This window comes from Coptis chinensis, chromosome 1 (genome assembly GCF_015680905.1).
Source record: "Coptis chinensis isolate HL-2020 chromosome 1, ASM1568090v1, whole genome shotgun sequence".
In the NCBI taxonomy this organism is placed as follows: Eukaryota; Viridiplantae; Streptophyta; class Magnoliopsida; order Ranunculales; family Ranunculaceae; genus Coptis; species Coptis chinensis.
Genome location: NC_141456.1, coordinates 21,961,125 through 21,984,965, shown reverse-complemented (window position 1 = coordinate 21,984,965; position 23,841 = coordinate 21,961,125). Strand labels below are relative to the sequence as shown.

At 38.2% G+C, this 23,841-nt stretch overlaps 3 protein-coding genes, 1 non-coding gene and 1 pseudogene across 7 annotated transcripts; 2 read left to right on the top strand and 3 right to left on the bottom strand.

The window, feature by feature from the left end:
• Positions 1 to 1,257: 1,257 nt before the first annotated feature.
• Positions 1,258 to 2,340, top strand: LOC147522888 (F-box protein At5g49610-like). Its single transcript, XM_086568820.1, has one exon. It carries the CDS (start codon positions 1,258 to 1,260, stop codon positions 2,338 to 2,340), a length of 1,083 nt encoding a protein of 360 aa, XP_086424946.1.
• Positions 2,094 to 6,682, bottom strand: LOC147522887 (Tetratricopeptide repeat (TPR)-like superfamily protein). Of its 2 annotated transcripts, none has more exons than XM_086595842.1 (3): positions 4,187 to 6,682; positions 3,534 to 3,647; positions 2,094 to 2,928 (listed from the first exon to the last, which is right to left on the bottom strand). In XM_086595842.1, the coding sequence occupies exon 1, from the start codon at positions 6,680 to 6,682 to the stop codon at positions 4,661 to 4,663; it is 2,022 nt and encodes a 673-aa protein (XP_086451968.1). In that variant the 3' UTR covers positions 2,094 to 2,928; positions 3,534 to 3,647; positions 4,187 to 4,660. The 2 variants fall into 2 exon arrangements, with proteins under 2 accessions (XP_086451968.1, XP_086451974.1); XM_086595848.1 differs by having other exon boundaries at positions 2,094 to 2,585.
• On the bottom strand, positions 5,932 to 11,652 carry LOC147522886 (HIPL1 protein-like). Of its 2 annotated transcripts, none has more exons than XM_086595829.1 (7): positions 11,415 to 11,652; positions 10,443 to 10,600; positions 8,926 to 9,717; positions 8,615 to 8,831; positions 7,923 to 8,101; positions 7,560 to 7,801; positions 5,932 to 7,450 (listed from the first exon to the last, which is right to left on the bottom strand). In XM_086595829.1, exons 2-7 carry the CDS (start codon positions 10,494 to 10,496, stop codon positions 7,048 to 7,050), a joined length of 1,887 nt encoding a protein of 628 aa, XP_086451955.1. In that variant the 5' UTR covers positions 10,497 to 10,600; positions 11,415 to 11,652; the 3' UTR covers positions 5,932 to 7,047. The 2 variants fall into 2 exon arrangements, with proteins under 2 accessions (XP_086451955.1, XP_086451946.1); XM_086595820.1 differs by lacking the exon at positions 11,415 to 11,652 and adding an exon at positions 10,718 to 11,354.
• A 3,295-nt stretch (positions 11,653 to 14,947) lies between these two features.
• On the bottom strand, positions 14,948 to 22,979 carry LOC147522885 (HIPL1 protein-like; annotated as a pseudogene). The gene is made up of 7 exons (XR_015215109.1): positions 22,654 to 22,979; positions 22,395 to 22,555; positions 20,347 to 21,141; positions 20,041 to 20,257; positions 19,388 to 19,566; positions 18,898 to 19,145; positions 14,948 to 18,776 (listed from the first exon to the last, which is right to left on the bottom strand). The product of XR_015215109.1 is annotated as an HIPL1 protein-like (transcript).
• Positions 22,980 to 23,769: 790 nt separating this feature from the next.
• Positions 23,770 to 23,840, top strand: TRNAG-GCC (transfer RNA glycine (anticodon GCC)). The gene has a single exon. It is a non-coding gene; the product is annotated as a tRNA-Gly (tRNA).
• Position 23,841: the final 1 nt, after the last annotated feature.

The window sequence follows — 23,841 nt, the reverse complement described above, 5'->3', positions numbered from 1 at the left end:
AATTTCGGTGTTATTTACCTCTTAATTTATTTATTTAACAGTGAAAAGGCATTGAGTTATTCATTGTTTAACACTAGCGTATGCCCGTGTCATACGACACTGTTTTAAAACCCAACCCATCCGACCCAATTTAAATTCCGGCCCAGCACGCCAACAGAAGCCCAACCCATACAACAGCTTTTGTTGACTTTTGTTGCTTCTTGATCTACTACTCTTGTTGCTTCTTAATAATCTGTCCACTCCCCACCATCCTTTGGATTTGCCAAGTTATATTTTAGATCCAAAGGTAAATAGGTGGGGGGGCGGGGGGGTCACACCGTTATGTTTTATTAGATAGATTGAAACTAATGTTATCAGACCCTCAGAGTAGGTCAACCCAGTAAAGAGATCGGGTCCTTTGGGTTAGTAGTTCAACCAGTGGGTTATTGCTTGGTCTGCCATAAATATATATACAATATACTCGTTTAATTTCTATAGCAAAAGACTTGTGGTTTTCCTCTTTCCGAAAGTGAAATTTATATATAGAACAGTTACTTTTAGAGCACTCCCAATGCAAGATAACTTTTAGAGCATTCCGTCCCGGATGTGAGCGGGCCCCATCCGGCGGCTAACACTGTATTTCACAAGTTGTGACATGGCACTTTCAAGTGAGTTCAAATAGTGTGACGGTTAACTAAAAGTTGATGGGTGACACTAGATCAAACTTATAAGTCAACAAAAGTTGTTGGGTTTGGGCCTATGGGAAAAAAGCTTAAAGGGTCGGGGCCTTTGGGAAAAATTAATTGGGTTGACTGTTCATTGCTGGGCCGTAGACACGGGCAACCCCCCGACCCCAGTGTATTGATCAAGCACTTAAACAGCCCGTTCATTAAAACTCAACATATTGTGCCAAGCACTAACGTCTCAAAGAATCAAGGCAAGAAACATAGACGCTCGGTGATGGGCCTTCCAAGAATCACGCCAGAAAAGCCCATTTATTGACTTACTATTTTTGGACCAATAAATTCAAGAAACCAAACGTGGAATTCAAGAAAATACCGTATTCCCCAAGCAATCTTTAAAAAAAAAATTCCTTAATAAAGTTCCTAAACAACTCATAAAACCCTAAACCCTGTTTCTTTCTTCACTATACCATTCTTGGCGTTTAGATTCTTTACGAGAATTCAAGAAAAAAAAAAAAAACTCCACATGCAGGGTGGCAAGAGGGAGAGAAAGTGCAGTATGAACAACTACAGCAACAAGAAACTGAAAGCCGATATGACGATGCTGCTAAATCTCCCTCAAGATATCATACTAAAAATTTTACTAAGAGTTCCTGTGGAGTATCTTATTACATTGAAGAGAGTATGCAAGTTCTTGTTCAAATTGATCTCTGACCGCTATTTTGCCTCTGCACATCTTGATAGTCATCATGAAGAAGAGATTTTCATTGAGATTATGTGTGTAAAGCCTCATATCCATGGCTATTCAAGTATCAAATTACAAGAATTCAAAGATATGGAGCTGAAGGAAGTCAAGATGTATAGCAAGGGTGGAGTATCCTTACGAGCATCTTGTGATGGGCTAATGCTATTAGAGAACAAACGTGATGGTAAACAACTGTATATCTGCAACCCCATCACTCGCAATTGTACAACACTTCCTCGTCTGGAAACGCAAGATGAAGTACGGGACTGGGTTGTGGTTCTTGATGATTCTATTGATCACAAGTATAAGGTGGTTGGCATGTCAGTGGATTTTCACAAGTGCTTTGTGTTCAAACCAGATAAAACCACTTCTCAGTGGACAGTATTGCATACACCATTTGAGGAATCTTTAGTCCTCTCGACGCAATTTCCCCCTTTGGTTAACAAGGAGTTTCATTGGTTGAGATCGACTCGCTGTGTTACTGGATCAAAAGAAAACTACGAGCCATCCATCTATTCAGTAAATGCTGCAAAAGTTGCATTCAGAGAAACAAAGGTATCTCCCATGATCAACTGCAGATATAATCACAACAGCATATTAGAGGTGAAGGGATCTTTATGTTTAACAGATGATACATCCCCCAAACAGTTAGATATATGGGTTTTACATTACAAGGAAAATCATAATTGTCAGTGGACAAAGAGCTATAACATTATTCTTGAAAGTGAGTTACATTACCCTATTCATGTCTATAGTTTCCCTCCCAGTAACTACTCAGGCAGGACTATAATTCTTGTACATCATAAGAACCAACTACTATTTTATGATTTGGAGAACAAAGACTCCAAAATAATTGACATCGAAGTTGATGAAGGCAGACCATTCACCAAATGTCCATTTGTACATATCAATAGCCTTGTCGACTGGGAATGAGCAGCATTTCTTTGCAAGAGTAGCATCTGGGCTGTAACTTTTATAATCTGTTCTGCCAGGGGAGGAGAGTAAGAAATTGATGGACACTGCAGTCATTTCCTTCCAACTCCATAGTAATCTGGTTGTACTGGGCTTGGTTCAGAGTCAATAGCTGCCATGCCCCTTCATCTTTAAACTGCAACAAATTTACCATGTTCATCTTTGCAGTCTTCCGAAGCTCACCGATCCCCATCGAAGACACTTTTCTACATTCAATTTGTATTAGACTGTATCCATTTCTGATGTATGTATCAGTGGACGTTACCTGTAAACTACATATATAGTTTACCAACTTCATAGCTTTACTACAATAGATCTCTTTGTAATGGAGGAAAAAATTAAATGTTTCTCTCCCGTAGACTTTACTTTGTATAACAACTTGATGCCTAGTTTTTGTTTTCCATATGATCCACAAAAGAAACGGAGCAAAGCTACGTCTGCTTATTACATGGATTATCAATTCGTAACAGCACTGATATTTTATTTTACTTGAAACAGAAAGAAAAACACTTGCTGAAAAGCATAGCCGTTCCTCAATTTCTTCCTCACCTGATGATAAGTCACTGAGCACTTAAGTAATAAATTTTGAGGATATCCAAATGGAAGCTATGCATAAAGGGCACTAAGCCACTGCGTAGAATTTGGTTGAGCGAAGCACCATATGAAGCTTCTGACTTCTTATGGGATGCTTCTTTCTTAGTTATTCAAGAGTCTTTTTTGGGGTTTTAATCTAATGAATATGTAAAGTAGTATGGGCACAAAATTTCATCTATCCACCTATTTGATTTTTATCCACTTGTAAGTGCTTGCTACTTATAAGTAGAGCAGCACTTATAAGCCAGTATAAGCCATCCTTTCCAGTATATATTGTAGCACTTATAAATAGCAACATAAGTGGTCTACAAGTATAAGTCAAAAGCAAACACACGGAAAAGGTGGTCCACCACTTATAAGCTAGAATAAGTGGCAAATATTTAAAGAGTACTAACAACAAACATGCCAGATCAAGGCCATCCATCATCCTAGAGCAAAATGTGGTTTGTTAGAGTCCATAGAAGTCTGCATTGTGGAAGAGGGGGGGGGGTGGTGGTGGTGTTATCTCATGACAGGTGACCTGGACAATTGGAGTGAGCAGACCTTATGGCATATAATACCTGTCAAAGTCTCCCTTCTTGATAATAGCATGTTCGCCTTTGTAGATTATAGCATTAGAAGATTCCATGTTCACCTCTATGGATAATAGCATTAAGAAGGCCAAGTTAAGCAACCTGTGAAACCAAATGTAGACAAGTCACATTAACCGAGTCTAACACCTTACGTGAGTGAAAGCATAATAACAGGCATCTGACATAGAAGCAATGGAAAAACGAAAGAATCTAAGATGAAAATCTTTTACATGGAATTAATATTAGCCATCAGTACCACCCCTACTAGGAATAGTAGTATCTGAGCTTTACAACCGAATACTAGACCCAATCAATCTCAATTTAGCATAGTCATGATATGATTTTTGTTCTTCTCCAGTTTACAGCAAACCGAAATATGCACTGCCATCGAGTTGGCTCATTTATAGCACCTGGAGAGGGATATGCCCTTACGAATTTTACTAGATGAATGGATAGAAACTAAGGGGGGAAAATGTAAATCAAAGCATACATGTATCTATACAAGCATAACATATCAGTCCAGCTCAGTAACATTTCCATTTCGTATAAGGAGATATCAATGACTCCGCACAATATGTGTACTATCCACAAATGCCTTATTGAAGGTCTTCTGCATAAAATGTAGTTTAGTCTAAGTTCACCTATATGGCTTTTGAATTATGAACTACTAGGCAAACTGGCACAATAAAGTCAGCAAATCCCAAAAACGTTGATCCTCACGCCTTGGTAGCATGAACTGCAGGAAGCAAATTTCAGCAAAAAAATTTCGGGCACAAGACAGTCAATAATGATTTACTCAGGAAATAATACCTTGAAAAGTATAGCAAGACAAATTAAACAGTTAGCAATCTCATCGGTTTACTCCACGGAAAGTTGATATATTAACTAAAAAAGGAGGATGTGTAAGACAAGTTAAGTGGACAGCTATCACTTCAATCGTTTGGTCTCCAGCAGAGCAGCAACCAATATATGTATTAGAAACAATGTGATCAATACATCAACGAAAAAGCATGAGACTGGAGACTAAACTGTAAAATAAAGAAAACTACAAGCATTCGAAACAAAACCACTGCAATTTACAACTGGTATGATGATTATCCAATATTGCTTTGTTCTTAAGATAGCAATGGTTCTGCAAGCAGCCTTTCCCTTCTCTGACTGCTAATTCGAGATGCATCATCTAGTCTCTTTTTTCTTTTTTCAACAATGCTGGAAACCACAAGATTTAACTCACGCTTGTTCACATTGGGATCAGACTCCAGTCTATCAAACAACATTTCGACTGCCTCAAGATTCCCTTGTGCACCATAGAGGCTTAGCATTTGGAAGTGTATTTCATCAGGAAAAACACAACGCTCTTCTTGCATCTCTTTATATATGATCTCTGCCTTCTCAAATTCTCGCAACTTCCCATAAGCATTCAGCACTTGAGAAATTGAAATAGCATCGGGGAAATAACCAGCTGCTCTCATCTTCTCGAACACCTCAATAACACCTGCATGCTTCTTGTTCCTAGACAAAAGATCAATCATGCACCCAAAAACAGATATATCCTTCACCTCACCCTCAATGAAAGCCTGGCGGAAAATCCAGGTGGCTTCCTCAATCCGACCTGCGCCTGCAAGGATGGTAATGGCTGTCTCCCTGGGAATATTATCAGGTCTTTTAAGCTCATGCAGCAAACGCTTAGCGTGTCCAACCAAACCTGCCCTCTCATATGCCACAATCATCGTTTGGTAAAGAACCTGATCAATCTCAACCCCCGAGGTCCTCAATTTTTGAAACAACATTGCTGCTCTATCCAACTTCCCTGCCTTTGCCCAGATTGAGATGATTGTAGAATATGTAACAGCATTCGGCTCAACCCCTCGAGATTGCATCTCTTGCACAAGATTTGTTGCCTTCTCGTGCTCCAAAGACTTTCCATAAATCTTAATCATCGTATTGTAAGTGACAACATTCTGCTCAATATCTTTCCTCTGCATTAACCGAAACAAATGGATAGCTTCTCCAAACAGCTCAGCCTCACCATACACCCTCAAGAGGGTATTATAGCTAACAACATTAGGTTCAATACCCATTCTTCTCATACTCCAAAACAGTCTATCTGCCTCTTTTGCCATATCAAGCTGACCATAAACATCAATCATTATATTACAAGTAGTAAGATCAAGCGGACACCGAACTTCTTTCATTTCAGTAAAAATCGATAACGCCTCAATAAATCTCTTGTTCTCAACAAAAGTACTAAGAAGTGTACAATAACTAACAGTATCAGGAACAACACCAGCTTCTCTCATTTCATAAAGAAGCTGTGTCGCTTCACGAAAAAGCTTAGCTTTACCAAACACATTAATCATAGAATTATAAGCAACTAAATCAGGAGTAATACCAGCATTCTTTAATCTCATAAATATAGATATTGCTTTACTATAATCACGAAGTTTACGCGAAAGTTCAATAAGATTACTATACAACACAAGGTCACCAGTAATTCTATCTTGTTCCATACATTGTAACCAAGAAAGAGCAGAATCAAACATACCCTCTTTCCCAAACTGCGTAATAAGTGTAGAGTAAGTAAACTTATCCGGCGAAATTGCCCTTTTACGCATTTCCTCAACTAGTCCAGTCCCAAGTTCCCATTGCTTCGCCCGAAGCACATTCCTTATCACCACATTGTAAGCAAAAACAGACGGTATATAACCCGCTTCTTCTATCATCCAGTCAAGAAGCGCAACAGTTCTCTGCCAATCCGTTTCTCGAGCGAGAACGGACACCATGAAACGAAGAGAAAGCTGTCTATCTTTATATATGGACAGTAATGAGTATAACTCTTGTTGAGTTGAAGTTTGAGATATGGACAAAAGAAGGTCGTCCATGTCTACACTATGGTCTAAGTAAACATGGGTATGACGAGTTTGGTGAGTTGAAGAAGTAGGAAGTGAAGTTGTGTTGTTTGAATTTCGTTTCCAGACATGTTTGTTTGGAGAATGAGTAGATGATGATGTGATTGTGAAAAGAAGAGACGGGGGTTTGTGTTTTTTAGTCTTGTTTATGTTTGTGTAGAAGGTTGAGGAGGAAGTTGAAGGGAGTGAGTGTGGTGGAATTGGAGATAGTGTGGAGTTAGTGTTCATGGCGTTTCAGAGTGTTGGGGATAAAATGAGTAGACGACTGTTTTTTCTGTTTTCTTGTCTTTAAATGGGCCGGGCTAGTTGTCTCTAATGTTCACAATATTAGAATTGGGCCGAAAAGGATGAAAAATGGGATTGACAGAATCACATGCATTGATTTCTGATTAGCTGATCTAATATAAGCAAATTTATCTAACACAATCCAGTCTCACAAATCATCAAAATCTTAGCCTTCGTTTCCCTAACTCAACCAATCCAACATCATCGCTACTCCCGACCACTTTAAAAAAATGCCTTCTTTTTCGTGTTTGCTTTTCATTGTGTTCCTTTTTTTTTTTTTTTTTTTTCTGGGGGTGTCATGAAATATGTTACAAGAAAAAATCTACTAGAAGCAGTATAAAAGGAATGAGAAGCAACAGCTCATTTTGAAAGGGCCTTCGCGGTCGGTCTGTAGAAGAGTGCGAAGAAGTAGCACCTGGGATTTCCGGGAGTCTGACAGTTTCCTTAGAGCAAATATAGCTACAGCGACTTGGGCTGACCACTCTGTACACACCGCTACTTGTTAAAAGAAAATTATTCTTCCTATTGTCCTCTCCAAATGAGAATACGTAACCCAAAGTAGGACTTGTATTACCAGCTACAGAGTCACATGGCACTGGAGAGTCACTTGCACATCTGAATGGAATCTGTGTGCTAGTGAAGTTCCCACTGTTTTCCGGATTTTCAGTAGCTGCCCATATATTATTACCATAGAGGTCTGCAAACAAGTACCTGTAGAGAAGATTATCAGCAAGCTGATTAAGGAGTTCCTAGGTAAACACATTCTAATATTAATGGAAGACGACTGACGGATGTCCATACTAGATGAAGCCGCACTGACCTTCCATACATGCATGGATCAGTCATTGACCTATAAAAATATCCACCAGAAATTGATGCAGATCCTCCATTCTTATTTATATCGGAATGGTTATATCCTGTTACAGGAAAAATTGGACTGATGGAGCTGGAAGACGTATTTCCTCCAGGAGATTGTGGGGGAGTGTAAGCAGTGTATCCTTCATAAACTCGCCATCCATAGTTCCCGCCCTTGGTAATTATATCCACTTCTTCATAGTGGTCCTATAAATTTCAAATAGTTGCCATTTCAACATAATTTAGTGATGTCTAAGATATTTGAAAAAGTGAAAACAGAATGACTTTAGCACATTCAAAATGATTATGAAAAACAGTTTCTGCCAACCTGGCCAACATCAGCACAGAGAAAGTAGGAAGGCCTTTCTGAATCAAAACTACAGCGCCAAGGATTCCTGAAACCCAAGGCCCAGATTTCAGGCTGCAACTCGTTATCGTCAAAGTATGGATTGTCCCTTGGGATAGAATAGTTTCCCCACAAACCAAGGTCCATCGTTTCAGTTGCACCTGTTCACAAATGGCAAGGAACGAGTATATGAATAACAAGACAAGTTAAGTTCCAGCCATCTTCAGGATATGCCTATTAATTAAGAAAAATATAAGACACGTCAGGCAGTGTAGATGTGAGACCATGACTCTGTGAGCTTGCGGAAAATAGACATTAACGGTCCTGAAAATCAGTTCTCGAGATTATTATCTAATTCCTTTTTTGTTCTTTTCCTTTTCATATTTTCCCTCTCGCAGATAGGAAAACAGAAGGCAGTGATGACGGTTTTGGATCACCAGCTGCAGTAGAGTTTGGCAAAACACATCACTAAGGAAACCACACAGAGAGGTCTTGAATATCTGCTCATCACATAAGCCAGTGGCAGCGGATTGTCGAAATAACAACGAGCTTATACCCTTTTTTTTTTCTATTACCAAGTACCAACCCAAAATAACAGCAACAGGTAAACACATACTAGATTCAACATGATGAAGACTACTAAACAGTCATGCATGTTCTGTTCAGATACTCACTGGATACTTTGTCTATATCAAACCTCATAATCTTCCCAAGCAAGGATTTCTTGTTTTGAGCAAAATTATAAGGATCTCCATTACTTCCACCATCTCCCATCATAAAGTACATATAACCGTCACTGGGTCCAAACAGTATTTGCCCAGCATGATGGCCAGTAAACGGAAGGCCCATAGTAAAAATCCTTCTCACTTCTGATGGATTGGCGCTTGTTGCCTAACGAGGACAAAAAAATATTAAAAGAGGATTAAACTAACTGACATTGTACGAATTGTTACTGTCATTTATTGCGAAGCATATAGATGTGTACCAAGGAAGGCTGTGATGTGGTACCATTGACAGTAAACTCGGCTATGACACTATGATATTGGCATGGCATGCCCCCATTATCAGAACCAAGCTTCGAAGGATCACAGTTGGCATCAGAATTACAAGAACATCTTCCAGAACATCTTGGTGAGGTGACCTTGTCACAATTGAAGGAAACAAAGAAGCGTCCATTACGTTCAAAATTTGGATGGAACGCAATTCCCATTAGCCCAAGTTCTGAATCAAAATGTACTTCATCTGTTATATCTAGAAAGGGATAGGATTGATCAATGCCTAGAATACCTCCAGAGTCCACCTCAGGAATAGTCGCTAACCATATCTGTCCTTTTTGGTTAGACAGAAAGACGCGATTTGACCCATCTGGATGAGCAACCATATTAAGGTAAGATCCATTACCAATTTTCTCAATGCAGATACCATTTGGAGATGCTGGAGTTCCAGTATTATTTAGTTTAGTGGGTTCACCAGCGAAACATACAGATTCATTATCAGAAGAGCCACCAAAAGCTTCACAAAAAGTAGTTTTTGACTGCCAGAGATCAGTCAATTTGGATGAAGAAGAGTTAATTATTTCTCTATATTGGAATGGAGAGGACAACGGCGAATTCAGTATAGAAACATTCTGGCATGTATCCCAGACCTTTGCACAAAAATCATTCGACACGCTATTAGACTGTGATGAGTTTTTGGAAAATGTCGAATTGCACAGAACCGGAGTGGTCCGCGAGCCTGATTCAATCTTAAATAGCTCCGCTGAGAACTGGTCGCACCTCTGCAAACCAAGTCTATAGATCAAGATGGAGAGAAGGAATGTTGCTCTGTGGTAAAAATACATTACAAAAGTAATGGTTTCGTAGGGTAATGTTAAACAAAATAGTTTATATGATAACAAGTACATAAAAGGGAATGTTCTACTTTCTTTTTAGAATTAAGTTGCACTGAACCTTGTGTCCTAACTGGTAACAATTAAGAAAAAAGGATAGCTATATCTGTCCCGGCCTGTCAGGGAAGATGCCAACCATTTGAGTTTCATGTTTATTCAGTCATCCAGATTTCAGCATACAAATAGATTATCAAGAGGAGTAGAGAGTGTTTGAATGTTCCTAGCCCGTAGAAGGAATTCTGGTGGTTAAGTCTTTGAACAAAATCGGTGTTTGAAGTTCCATCACTAGTATTTATTTTAAGCATTTCCTGCATGCTACACTAAACAAGGAGATTTCCGATACCATCCATAAAAACCAACAAACAAATAATGAAAATCAATGGATCACAAAAGTTGCACAGTGAGTGTTGGCAGGGACTTTAGACTCTTTACGAAGAGTTTCCACTTAAATAAAGTATTCATGGGTCCAACAAGTAAGATTAACATCAAGAAAAGCACTAGGATATATAACACATTATCATGAATGATAATGAAGATGACGCTATTGGAATACCAATCACCAACCATCAAGCATTTATGGCCCTTTGGAGGATTCGAAATACGAGGGAACTTACCGCACAAAGGATAGATTTCAGGAGATCAGCACAGGCGGTATCTGAAACGTTCATCGCCTGGTACTGTTTCTGCAGTTGTGAATCCTCGATAGAGTCGCAACATGCGCTCCCATTGTAATGACAGAAGGCCAGAGGGGTCTTTGAGGTGAAGGGTGCTCCTATTCGAATAAAAACACTTGCATTTTAGAATTCAACAAAAGACCAACACATGAAAACATTGCAAGATCAATGCAGTTATACTATAGTGCTGAAAGAGCAACATAAAAGACACCCACTTGAATCAGTGCATAAAGGATGCGATGAAGAAGGAGCAGGAAACAAAACCAAGTAAGAAAACACAAAGAGCATTCCAACACTACCACCACCCATACCACCAATACTCTCTTTTATGTCTTGCTCAGTAGAAATTTAACTAAGAAGATCCCACCTTACAAGTTCTCAATCACTCAATGGCAAAATAACCAGTTAACTCAAAAAAGTAAACAGGATTAATTACGAACAAAATTATTTTTGAGTATTGAAAAACCATATTTCCCCTTCTCTCTATCTTCCTATAAATATACTACTTTTCAGTCCAGCTTACAAACGCATATTTTTCTAATATTTTATTGTAGAATGTCAATGTTTCTCTCTTTAACAAATTTTGACGTACATGTTTCTAGTTCTTACTCAACCTCTTTCATTTGATCCCATTCTTTTCACTTTAAGCAGCAATTTGAATTGACAAATAACAAAAAAAAGAATATTCCAAGACTAGTTCATCATGCTAGTCACCACTACAGTTTTAATTTTAATCAAACAGTCGTAATGGTTGACTTCAATTTTCATGATTATAGAATGTGGTAGCTGAGATTTAACAAAATATCATCAAGTTGACTAACTGGATAACTTAACTTGTCATGTCCTCAAACTGGTTAATTGGTGTTCTTGGGTTTGAATTCAGAAAGCAAAAGTCAAGTTCAGTAATCAAACCTCAAGCTCTCAACCTGAGTTTTGCTTTCAAATAAGCAAGAAAACTGCTTTTTCACTAAATATGAAGATATTGGTGAAGACAATCTTTGACAAGAAACAAAAATATCTTGGTAACTTGACATGGAAGATACTATAAACTTTAGTACACAATCTTATTTTATAAGAAAAATGGATTTGTTAAAGGTTGAAACTTTGGAAATATTATTGTTAAAGGCTGAAATCTTATTTACAAAAAGTGTTTGGATCCTATTTATTTATTTATTGACAAAAATTGTTTATTAGTGAAAAAATATTTTTTGAAAATATAAATGCTTTTGGTCACTATTTAAAAAAAAAAAACTAGTTTTTCATCTAAAACATATTTTTTGGTAAAAAAAAAACTAGTTTTATGATAATTAGGTAACTGTTTTTCTTTGAGGGAAACACTTTGGGCGCTCAAGGCAAATGAACCATCGGGATGTTTTAAACTTTAATATTTTATGTCGCCATATGTGAAATATATTAAAAAATATAGTGCAAAATCTAGTTTGATAAAATAGCTTTTACAAAAATTCATAACTAAATATATTTATTCAAAAACTGTTTTTAGAATAAATATTTTTTCATAAAAATAATTTTTAAGAAAAAATAATTTTTTGAAAAAATGAGAACCAAACACCTACATTTTGGATTCAGGAAAGAAATCAGAACAACTCTTCCACTTGTTCTGTTACTTGTTTTCAAATGTTCTAGATAGCCAACTTCCATTCAAATAATAAATTAAACCAATTATCTGTTGCTAGATACTTCGGTCACATCCACAAGAAAACCCTCTGCATGCGGATATAGATTGTGACACCATCACACCATAGAAAGCACAATATTTTGAGTACTCTTTGTATGTTTGTTGTATATCCATCCATCGCTTAAGAATGGTTGAAAATGTGTCACTTTTCAAATTTAGATAATCTGAGTAAAACTAAGATCAAATTTACAATTTTATTAGTAAAAGACATGTGCACGTTATTAGAGCAAATATGCTATTTAACTAGCAAAAGAGAACCTCTATTATCAACTCCACATGTTAGATTCTTCAATTTTCTAAAATAATACACAGTGATAATCCAATTGAAAATAACAATTAAACACTATCCGGACTTCTATATTATATTTCATTTTATTTTTCTTAGGTGCTGACATTCATCCATCTTGAAAATAATTAAGTACTAATCTTTTTGTCTTCTGTTAAACTAGTATACTTTCCTTGATCCTTTTCGATCCTAATTGATCCAACTTTTTCGCAAAAGAAAAAAAAAACACCCATGCACAAAGAGATCGTCTATATTGACTGAAGCCTTGTATTTGGGGCGTCGTTTTCGCTCCAAAGCCTCGTCTAGAAGAAATGGGACAAGGATGACGAGAAGACACTGCAATGTGCATCAATCAATTTTTTTTTTTGCTAAGTGAGCTACATACAAGGTATGCAACTCAAACTAACAGGAGGACTGCATCATCCTGGAAAATGCAACAACCCTATTAGGTAGGCCCCTTGCAATCAATCAATGGATATGTAATAAAAGAAATTGTGAAGAACAGAAACCAAAAGATGTATGGCGCCAATTTGTAATGCAAGAGGCTAAGAGCCTGAATATATTTCATTTTTATTAGGTTAGTTATAATCCAATACATCAAATTAAAATATCATATGCCTGCACATCTGCATTCTCTCTATAGTCTATCCAAGAAGAAGAAGCCTACAGCCTCTGTTTCATGTTGGCCATTCAAAAATGATAATGTTACACCATGATATCACTTGATCTAAGTATGAATTGTCAACTTGTATTAGAAGTTGTTCTTCACGTCATAGTGAATAGCGCGACCTGCGCTCAACCAAAGCATGATAGAGCGCAACCTGCGCCCATGCCTTGACGAGAGTCCAAGAGATACAGCATGTGCAGAGCGGGACCTGCGCCCATGCCTTGACGAGAGTCCAGGAGATACAGCATGTGCAGAGCGCGACCTGCGCCCGTCCAAGGCTCAACCTGAGCGCACCCCGCGCCTCGTGTCTATCAAGTCACACCGACTATTTTGTTTCTATTTAATTTGTAATCTCTATTTAGAATTTGTAACCTCTATATAAACAATTGTAATCTCTTTAGAAATCAATCAAGTAAATATTATCTAATCTCTCTCTCTCTCTAATTTATCATGGTATCAACCTAATATTGATCCAAACCCTAATCCTAAACTTTATCAGCTTCCGCCTCCTCTCAATTCTCAATGGCCGACCCCTCCACTCCTAATAATGACTCTCCTCCAGATTCTGATGATCCTTTCTATGTCCACCACTCAGATAGCCCCACGGCTATCCTCGTATCTCCTCTGTTATCAGGGGACAATTATCCAATTTGGTTACGATCTATCTCTAGAGCCCTTCGAGTAAAGAATAAGTTTGGTTTTGTCAATGGCTCTGTAACTCCTCCCAACACTCCCAAAGAAAAATCCAAGTGGTCGAGATGTGATGACCTTGTTGCTTCATGGATTCTCAATTCTGTTACTCCAGATATCCGTGGCAGCATCCTCTATGCCGACTCTGCATCCGAAATCTGAAAAGATCTAGGTGATCGTTTTTCACAAACCAATGCACCCAAGGTTTTTCAACTGAAGGATTCCGTCACTCTTCTCAAGCAAGACAATCGTCCGATATTTGTTTATTTCACTTTGCTTAAATCTTTCTGGGATGAATTAAGTTCTTTATCTACTATGCCTGCTTGTACTTGTGGTCATGCATCTATTTTTGCCAAAGAGGTTGAAGACGGTCGTTCTATGAAATTCATGCAAGGCCTAGATGCTCGTTTTCAATCCATCCATGATCAAATTCTCTTGATGGATCCTTTTTTCCTCGTATGTCCAAGATTTATTCTTTAATCCGACAAGAGGAGAAGCAACAAGATATTCATGCACTCTCTCTTCCTTACGCTCCAAACGGCTGCCGCCTCGAAAGTACTCATTTTGAAGACCAACCGGGCTTCTTCTTCAAATCAGTCCGTCTAAACCTCCACGGCGACTGGTGGTTCGCGAATGACCTCGGCGCCGCGTGCCTTCGGATCTGAAGGGCCACCGGGAGCCCATGCACTCGTCCATTCTGCAACCATTGTAACCAAGTTGGACATCATATTGGTACATGTTACAAACTGCACGGTTATCCACCCAAACCTGCCCAGGCTAATTCAGTTGCTACAGACTCCAATTCTCCTATTTTCTCCATATAACAATACAACCAACTTCTCAGTTTGCTTGATTCAGGTAGTACCTCTTCACAAGCAAACCTGACAGGTATATCTCTCTCGTGTTTTTCTAAATCCATATAGATTATTGACTCTGGTACTACCAATCATGTATGTTCATCATTACATCTGTTTTCTCATTATCATACTTGTTTAACACATTCTACTATTAAACTTCCGGATGGAACAGACCATTTAATTACTCATGTTAGTAGTGTTATTCTCTCTCCCCTTTTGCGTCTTGACAACGTTCTGTTTGTTCCCACCTTTTATTTTAATTTACTTTCCATTAGTGAACTGGTCAAATCTCACCCCATCTCTGTCACGTTCACTAATGATTCTTGCCTTTTTCAGGACCAGTTAACGAAGAAGAAGATTGGATTGGGACGGCTTAATGGGGGACTCTACCATCTCCAACTAGCTTCCGTTTGCTCATCCCACAACTCCACCACAAATAATTTATGGCATTATCGCCTAGGACATCTATCTTCCACGCCTTTGCAGATTTTAGCTAAGCAGTTTCTTTTCATCTCTAGTTCCAATAATGCTACTTGCATTGTATGTCCGCAAGCTAAGCAAACACGTTTATCTTTTTCTTATAGTTCAATAAAAATCATTAGACCTTTTCAAATGATTCATTGTGACATTTGGGGTCTTTTTCATTTACCATCATATTTCAATGCTCGTTTTTTCTTAATTATTGTCGATGATTTTAGTCGTGCTACATGAATTTATCTTATGACTGTCAAATCTGAAACTGCCATGCATTTACAATCTTTTTTTGCCATGGTTCATACTCAATTTCATTTTACAATACATTCACTCATATCTGCCCATAGCAACATTGATGACCATTTTCATGAAATCCAAGTCTTTCGATCCGACACTGGCTCTGAATTTATATCTCATAACATGCAACAATTCTTTTCAAAATATGGGGTAATCCACCAACGTAATTGTGTTGCTACTCCCCAACAAAACGCTATTGTTGAAAGAAAACATCGTCACTTACTCAACGTTGCACGAGCATTACGTTTTCAAGCTCATCTCCCATTATCCTTCTGGGGTGAATGCATTCTCACCGCAGGCTATCTTATTAACAAAATCCCTAGCACCTTGTTAAATGACAAATCACCTCATGAGCTTTTATTTACAACACCTCCCACTCTTGTCCATCTTCGTGTTTTTGGTAGTTTATGTTTTGCTCACAACACTTTCATTAAAAATAAGTTTGATCACTGCGGGAAACCTAACATCTTCATTGGTTATCCTTATGCTCAAAAAGGCTATCGCATTTATGATTTATCTTCCAAGAAAATTTATACTTCTCGTAACATAATTTTCCATGAGACTGTATTCCCCTATCAACATTTATCTTCCCCCAATCACATCTGCCCGTTTCTCCCTTACCCATCCTAGACAATGAAACCTTCGACATTCAATCATCTCATGTAATTCCAATGGACGGAGCGCGCCCGCTCCCTTCTCCAGCCCAAATTGAGCGCGACCCGCGGTATCTTCTTCCTGACAATCTTCCCACTCCTACAGCTCCGTCACCCGCACTTTTGGAAGATCCTCAGTCATCACACCTCAATCCTCCTAACTCATCTCAATCTACTAGAGTGTGACAACCCCCACCACTCCTCATCAAAGATTATCACTGCCCTACTTTCACCAAGGCACCTACAGTCCCTCGTTCGGCCAACCTCCTCCAATCGGACTCTAAGGTAACACGGTCTTCCACTCCATACCCTATGGTTTTTTATGTTTCTGACACTAACTTTTCTCCTTGTCATAAAGCTTTTTTGTATAAAGTGTCTTCTTCAGTTGTTCCTACATCCTTTTTTCAAGCTGTCAAAATTTCAAAATGGAGAGCTGCTATGGCTGCTGAAATTGCAGCTTTGGAACAAAATCACACATGGACTCTTGTTCCATCATCCTCTCATCATAAGCCTATTGGTTGTAAATGGGTTTTCAAGATTAAATATCATTAAGATGGTTCTATTGAACGTTACAAAGCTTGTCTGGTTGCCAAGGGTTACAATCAGATTGAAGGCCAAGACTATCATGACACTTTTGCACCCGTTGCAAAATTAGTCACTGTTCGATTACTTCTCTCCATTGCTGCTATCAGACATTGGACTCTTCATTAGATGGATGTCCACAATGTGTTTCTCCAAGGCGATTTGGATGAGATATTACCTCCTGGATTCGCTAAACAGGGGGAGAACAGGATATGTCGCCTCAATAAGTCTTTATATGGACTCAAGTAGGCTTCTCGGCAATGGTTTGTCAAACTATCTACCGGCTTCACTCAGTCTAAGTTCGACTATTCTCTATTCACTAATATTTGTGGTTCTGATTCTACATTTGCCCTTGTATATGTGGATGACATTCTGATCATAGGCAACAATCCATCTCTCATTCAGAACTTGAAGAAATTTTTAGAAGCAAAGTTCTATATCAAGGACTTAGGACGTCTAAAATATTTCTTGGGTATCGAGATTGCTCGTTCCAAAGAAGGATTATTTCTTACACAGCACAAATGTCTTTTGGACATTCTGTCTGATTGTGGTACCACTGGTGGTCGTATTTCTGACTTCCCTATGGAACAAAAACATCAACCTCCATACCGATGATGACACATTACTTCAGGATCCTACTGTCTATCGTAGCTTGATTAGGCGTCTCTTATATCTCACAGTTACATGTCCAGATATAACTTATTCTGTTAATTATCTCAGTCGTTTCATGCAGTCCCCATGGACTCCACATCTAGATGTTGCTCATCGTATACTCCGCTATCTTAAAGGTTCGATCAACAAAGGGATTATCTTATCCGCTAATAGTTATTTACACATCTCTGGTTTCTGTGACTCTGATTAGGTTGGCTGCCCTGTCACTCATCGTTATACTAGTGGTTATTGCACTTTTCTTGGTTCTAGTCCTATATCCTGGAAAACAAAGAAACAGAGCATTGTATCCCGTTCTTCTGCTGAAGCCGAATATCGTTCCATGGCTACTCTGGCGTGTGAACTTCAATGGTTGAAGTATCTTTTCTCTGACTTAGGCATCTCTCATCCTTTTCCGATGAACATGTTTTGTAACAATCAAGCCGCCCTTTATCTCTCTCAAAATCCAGTTTTTCATGAACGAACGAAGCACATCGAATTGGACTGTCATTTCTTACGCAACAAGATACAGGCCAAGTTATTATCTCCTACGTTCGTTCCATCCTCAGATCAGGTGGCTGACGTCTTTACTAAACCTCTCAGCAAGGACACCTTCATGAGATTAATTCGCAAGTTGGGAGTTCTTGATATTCACTCTCCAACTTGAGGGGGAGTATTAGAAGTTGTTCTTCACGTCATAGTGAAGAGCGCGACCTGCGCTCAACCAAAGCATGATAGAGCGCGACCTGCGCCCATGCCTTGACGAGAGTCCAGGAGATACAGCATGTGCAAAGCACGACCTGCGCTCGTCCAAGGCTCAACCCGAGCGCACCCCGCGCCTCGTGTCTCTCAAGTCACACCGACTGTTTTGTTTCTATTTAATTTGTAATCTCTATTTAGAACTTGTAACCTCTATATAAACAATTGTAATTTCTTTAGAAATCAATCAAGTAAATATTCTCAAATCTCTCTCTCTCTCTAATTTATCAACTTGCTCTACTAGTCCTAGTTCACTATTTAATTATATCGTAAACTCCAGTACAAGTAACAAGCAAGAAGATAGCAAAATGAAAACTTCTTGCAGTCCCCTGGTATAGCTGCTGGATGAAGCAGGAGAAGGAGCATTGTTTCGAGTCTTAGCATTTGTAACATTTTCCTTAGAGCATGTGTAATTACAGCGGCTAGGACGAACAACTCTGTACACACCCTTGCTTGTTAAAACATAGATATCCTTCCTGTTATCCTCTGCCACGGACACAATATAACCCAAAGAAGGAGAAGAACGTTTTCCCACTGAGGTACATTCAATTGGAGAGTCATGAGCACAACTGAAAGAAATCTGGGAGGAAGTGAAATTCATACTATTTTATGAGTTCTCAATGCCTGCCCATATTGTACCAGCATACAAATCCATATACAGGTACCTGGATGCCAGTTATAGTTGTAAAATATAATCCTAACAAAGCTGTTCCAAGTTTCTAAAGTATAGTATATAACCAGTTAGTACAAATTTTAGATTTATGAAAATAAAACGACTGCGCTCACCTTCCATACATGCATGGATCAGTTTTGGACTGAGAAATAACCACCTGTGATCGATGCAGATCCCACATCTGTATTTACAGCAGAATAGTTGTATCCCATTAAAGGGAAGATGGGCTTTATCGAGTTTGCGAATGTATTTCCCCCTTTAGACTTGGGAGGGTTGAAAAGTGTAAAGCCCTCGTATACTCGCCATCCATAGTTTCCAGTTTTCCACCCTTCTTGACAATATCAACCTCTTCATACTGGTTCTGTGAGATTTTTGTTCTTATTAGCAATTATGTTTGGTGAGCGACTAGATCAAAGATTTTGTGAACATGGATAATTCAAGGACTAGTTATAATCAATCACAAACAGAGTACAATTTAAAGATGAAAATGGGTAGATCTGTTTGAAATGAACAATTCCTTGAGGTTCAAATGCAGTCGTAATGATGCCAAAAAATATATCTTAAAGTAATGCATATAATACTGGAATCAGTTAATTTCCAAACCTGACCAGAATCTCCACATATAAAGTAGGACGGTCTTTCAGAATCAAAACTACAGCGCCAGGGATTATGAAATTCCAAAGCCCAGATTTCAGGTAGCAGTTCCTTGTCATCAGAATAAGGATTATCCTTCGGGATAGAATAGTTTCCCCATAGTCGGCGGTCATTTATGTATGTTACACCTAGAAGATAAATGATAAAGTGTAAGAAAAATGGCTATGAACTACAAATGTTAACAATGAATATTGTTAGGTACTTCCAGTTCAACAAACTAAACATTTTGATTCAGAGAAAATTCAACAAATAAGAAATCCTTCTTTCGACTAACGTTAGTTTTGGCAATTCTATTCACTAATAGTCTAACACTTGTCAGTTTTTTATGCTTCGTTTCTTTTCAGTCAAAGCACTTCTTGGGTATATACGGACTTCAACCAATTTCATATACGATGATATTTTTCCAAGGGCCCCTGATCGTTTGCTATTTTCTTCCAGTCATCCAATGATGATACACCTTCAGTTAGGCTTCTTGAGGAAAATTTGGTTAACAGGATGAAGTAAGTGAAGTAAAGTTCAAGTAGCCTAATAGTGAACTTTTATAAATGGGATTCATGTTCATGGAGTAAGTTCTCACCAAGTCACTGGATAATGATACTCACCTGGTATGTTATCCACGTCAAAACGCATAATTTTCCCAAGCAAAGATTTCTTGTTTTGAGCAAAATTCTGAGCATCGCCACCTTCTTCACCGTCTCCCATCATGAAGTATAAATATCCATCTGCAGGTCCAAAGAGAATCTGTCCTCCATGATTACTTGTGGTTGGGAGTCCCATCGTAAATACCCTTCTCACTTCCGATGGATTGGCTCTTGTTGCCTGAAAAACAAGCATGTCAAAAGAGATTCGCCTAAACCATCTTAGTGTGTAGTTGTGTTGATTATCATAAGAAGTGTGGAAATGTGTACCAATGAAGGCTTTGAAGTACCATTAGCAGTGAATTCTGAAATAATACTATGATATTGGCATGGCAGAGCTCCATTTTGAGAATTAAGCTTTGAAGGATCACAGTTCGCATCTGTATTACATGAACATCGTCCAGGACACTTGGGCCATTGGACCTTATCACAATTAAATGAGACAAAAAGACGGCCATTGCGTGCAAAATTTGGATGGAAAGCTATGCTCATCATCCCAAGTTTGGAATCCATCCGTACTATATCAGTTAAGTCAAGAAATGGATTGGATTCATCAAGCACCAATATGTCTCCCGTTTCCGGTTCAGGGATAGTTGCCAACCATATATTACCTTGTTGGTTAGCCAAGAAGACATGGTTCGACCCATCAGGATGAGGAACCATATCAAGGTAAGATCCATTAGCAATTTTCTCTAAGCATAGACCCTGAGGAGTTTGAAGAATGTCAGTATTTCTAAGCGAAACAGGTTCACCTTGAAAACATACTGCACCATTCTCAGAAGATCCACCAAATGCTTCACAGAAAGCACCTTTAAATTGCCAAAGCTCAGTCAAATTAGAAAAAGAGTGGTTTAAGGGAACTCCAACTCTACCATGCAATGAAGGGGCAAATGGGGAGTTCAACACAGATACATTCTGGCATGTATCCCATACCTCGCCACAAAAATCAGTTGCAGCGTCCCTGGGTCCGGTCGAATTCACTGAAACTGTGGAGTTGCAAAGAAGTGGAACTTTTCCAGTCTGTGAATCAACTTTATATAGCTCCTTAGAGAAAGGATCACATTTCTGCAAACAACTTAAGAGTCAATTGATCATTATACAATGGGTGAAATGAACTTAAAAAACAAAATTATCAGTCTACAAATGCATTTATGTTAACATCTAGTCACCTTTAGCTCTATGAGACGTTAAATAAAAAACAGGAAGCCATGAAAGTCGTAAGAACTCAATATCTTAGCCAACTTTGCTTGATTTTATACAACCTGGCCTTGGAGACAAACAGCAGATTCAACCATGATGGAGTGGCCAACAAATAGAGGGAGTCCTTAACCCTTGTGTGTTACATCTGCCAAAAATGCTATTGTACAAATTTGCTTTCATTAAGGAATCTATTACTCGTGGTTCCAAGTCAAATACATGTTAATTATAAGTCACCTATGTACAATACACTCTTCACCACAACCTAAATACATGTTAATTATAAGTCACCTCTGTGCAATACACTCTTCACCACAACCTACATCGGTATAAGTTACCATTGAAGCTTCTTTAGTGAATTTATTTGGATTTATCCTCTGAAATTGAATATGGTGGATGGTCTTTTATAAGTTTACTAAGAATAACCAATATGCCAGGCAAAAAACCAATTTCAACCCTATGTGCAGCTCCTCTAAAATCCCATGGTCAAGTGGTGAACCTGTCTCCAGTGGCGCTGAATATCGGAGTGTATGTCGTGGGGGTTCACAGGATATTTCTATGTCTATTTCAAAGTCAATGTATGGTATTTTCAATGTGTGAACTGTGGTCCTAGCATATATGTGAAACATAACTGTTTGTGTACTTACTAGCTCGTCAATCAAGTGCATTGAAATTGCACGATTTCTCTAATCCTGATTCGGATGGCTTCTGTTATTATCATCGCTCAACTGAAACCTGCTTGCTCGAACCTAATTTCATGGCGTACACAGTTTCCTGTTCTGAAGCTGACTACAAGGCTTTGTGGATGAGATCCTAGCCTTGAAAGGGTGACTACAAGGCTTTGTCTTCGTGTTCCAATTTTGAAACGAAGTACTAATTCAATCTTCTATACGACACTATACAGCCATTTGGAGTTTTCTTATCATATTTTCATATTTATGTTGCCACATAGAGACGAGACATATGATTAACCAATAAAACAAGACTGAAAAAATTAAATCACGAGACAGACATCAAGATTTACAGTAAATGAAAGCATAGATTCTTCATTATTTGGTGAAATAAGAACAGGTGATTTAAGCATGTGGAGTTCTTGTAAGTGAAGGGTAAAGAAGTCTTACTGCACAAAGTATGGATTTGATGAGAGAAGCACAAGAATTATCTGAAATGTTCATGGACTGAAACCGCTTCTTCAATCGCAAATCTTCAATGGAATCACAACAGACACTTCCATTGTAAGGACAGAACACCAAAGGTCTCTCTGGAGTAAAGCTAGGTGCTCCTGTTTATAATAAAAAAATAAGAAACGTAAAAAAAAATGAATCCCACGCAGTAACAACAAAAAGGAAATGAAATACAGAGGAAAACAAATATACACACTTGAGTCAGTGCACAAGGGAGTGGAAGAACTCGGATTAGGAAGTAGCAAAAGTTGAAATAACAGAAGTAGAATCAAAATAACAATAGTAGCCATTTGTTTGAGTGTGCACTTTGAAAATTGAGTATCAAGAAGATGCTCTTATCATTTTCTTCAGCATTAAACATACTGAGTTCAGACTACGAATCTTCATGTATATATAAAATTGTATCTAATAAGAAAATCAAAAATATTAAAAGATCTGATGGGTTTTGAATATTTTTCTGCAGATTAACTACTTCAGTAGAAAACCCTGTCTTATTCTAGGCGTACAGCACAAACTCGCATTAATTTTCTTTGTTGAGACGCGCATATTTTACATACTTTGTTCTTTGTTCAACTCGACCAGGCATCCACAATTCCACATGTAGCAACTGTAGCATATTTCATTGATATCAGTTTATTAGGGATCCATGGTTGTCCCCTGATATTTGATAACCCCAAGTGTTATGTATCAATGTATGTGGTAAACTGCATATAGAATCTGGCAGTTACCTGCAGGAGTGCCCACTGCCCAGTGAAATCATAAAATAATTAGAAACAAACTATTATTTATTAAATAAGAACCAATAGATACATTCTTGGATCAAGTTGGGCTCAACTATAATCTGTGTTGATCTACAAAATTTAAACATAATTTTATTAACTTTCAACCATCTATAATTCTATATCATCATTTCTTCCATTTGTTTTCCTAATTCTTCCCGTTAAGCTTCTGTTGAACGTTCAAAGACCTCTTTAAATTTAGATTCTAGTAGAAATCATCTAACTTTTACGTTAGCAATATAAAGAACTTTCTTTAGAAATATAAAGATAACTTTCTTTAAAAATATAAAGATAGGGAGAGAATAGATCATTACAACAAAGTGATCCATCTACGAAGCTCCAGACATCCCATAACTTCCATACCTTCCAGAATGTAATTACTCTATTCACAATACAATACTGTCGGTTGTCTTCAAGTCACATATAGTTTCTTTCTCCTGAGTTCTCAACATACATCTCGTGTTTTTTACAAACTGATGGTTTGTCTTTCTTGAGTTGTCATGAGATTACTACGTGCAGCAATTTAACATCAAGCACCAGTGGTCTAGTTGTAGAATAGTACCCTGCCACGGTACAGACCCGGGTTCGATTCCCGGCTGGTGCAA

Bases quoted from the DNA above. Each gene is read 5' to 3' on its own strand.
- LOC147522888 (XM_086568820.1), top strand. From the start codon at position 1,258: ATGACGATGCTGCTAAATCTCCCTCAAGATATCATACTAAAAATTTTA.
- LOC147522887 (XM_086595842.1), bottom strand. From the start codon at position 6,682: ATGAACACTAACTCCACACTATCTCCAATTCCACCACACTCACTCCCT.
- LOC147522886 (XM_086595820.1), bottom strand. From the start codon at position 10,811: ATGGGTGGTGGTAGTGTTGGAATGCTCTTTGTGTTTTCTTACTTGGTT. The intron at 9,718-10,442 runs GTAAGTTCCCTC...CTTGGTTTGCAG, and splicing joins TGAAATCTATCCTTTGTGCG to AGGTGCGACCAGTTCTCAGC. The intron at 7,802-7,922 runs GTTGGCAGAAAC...TGAAATTTATAG, and splicing joins TCTGTGCTGATGTTGGCCAG to GACCACTATGAAGAAGTGGA.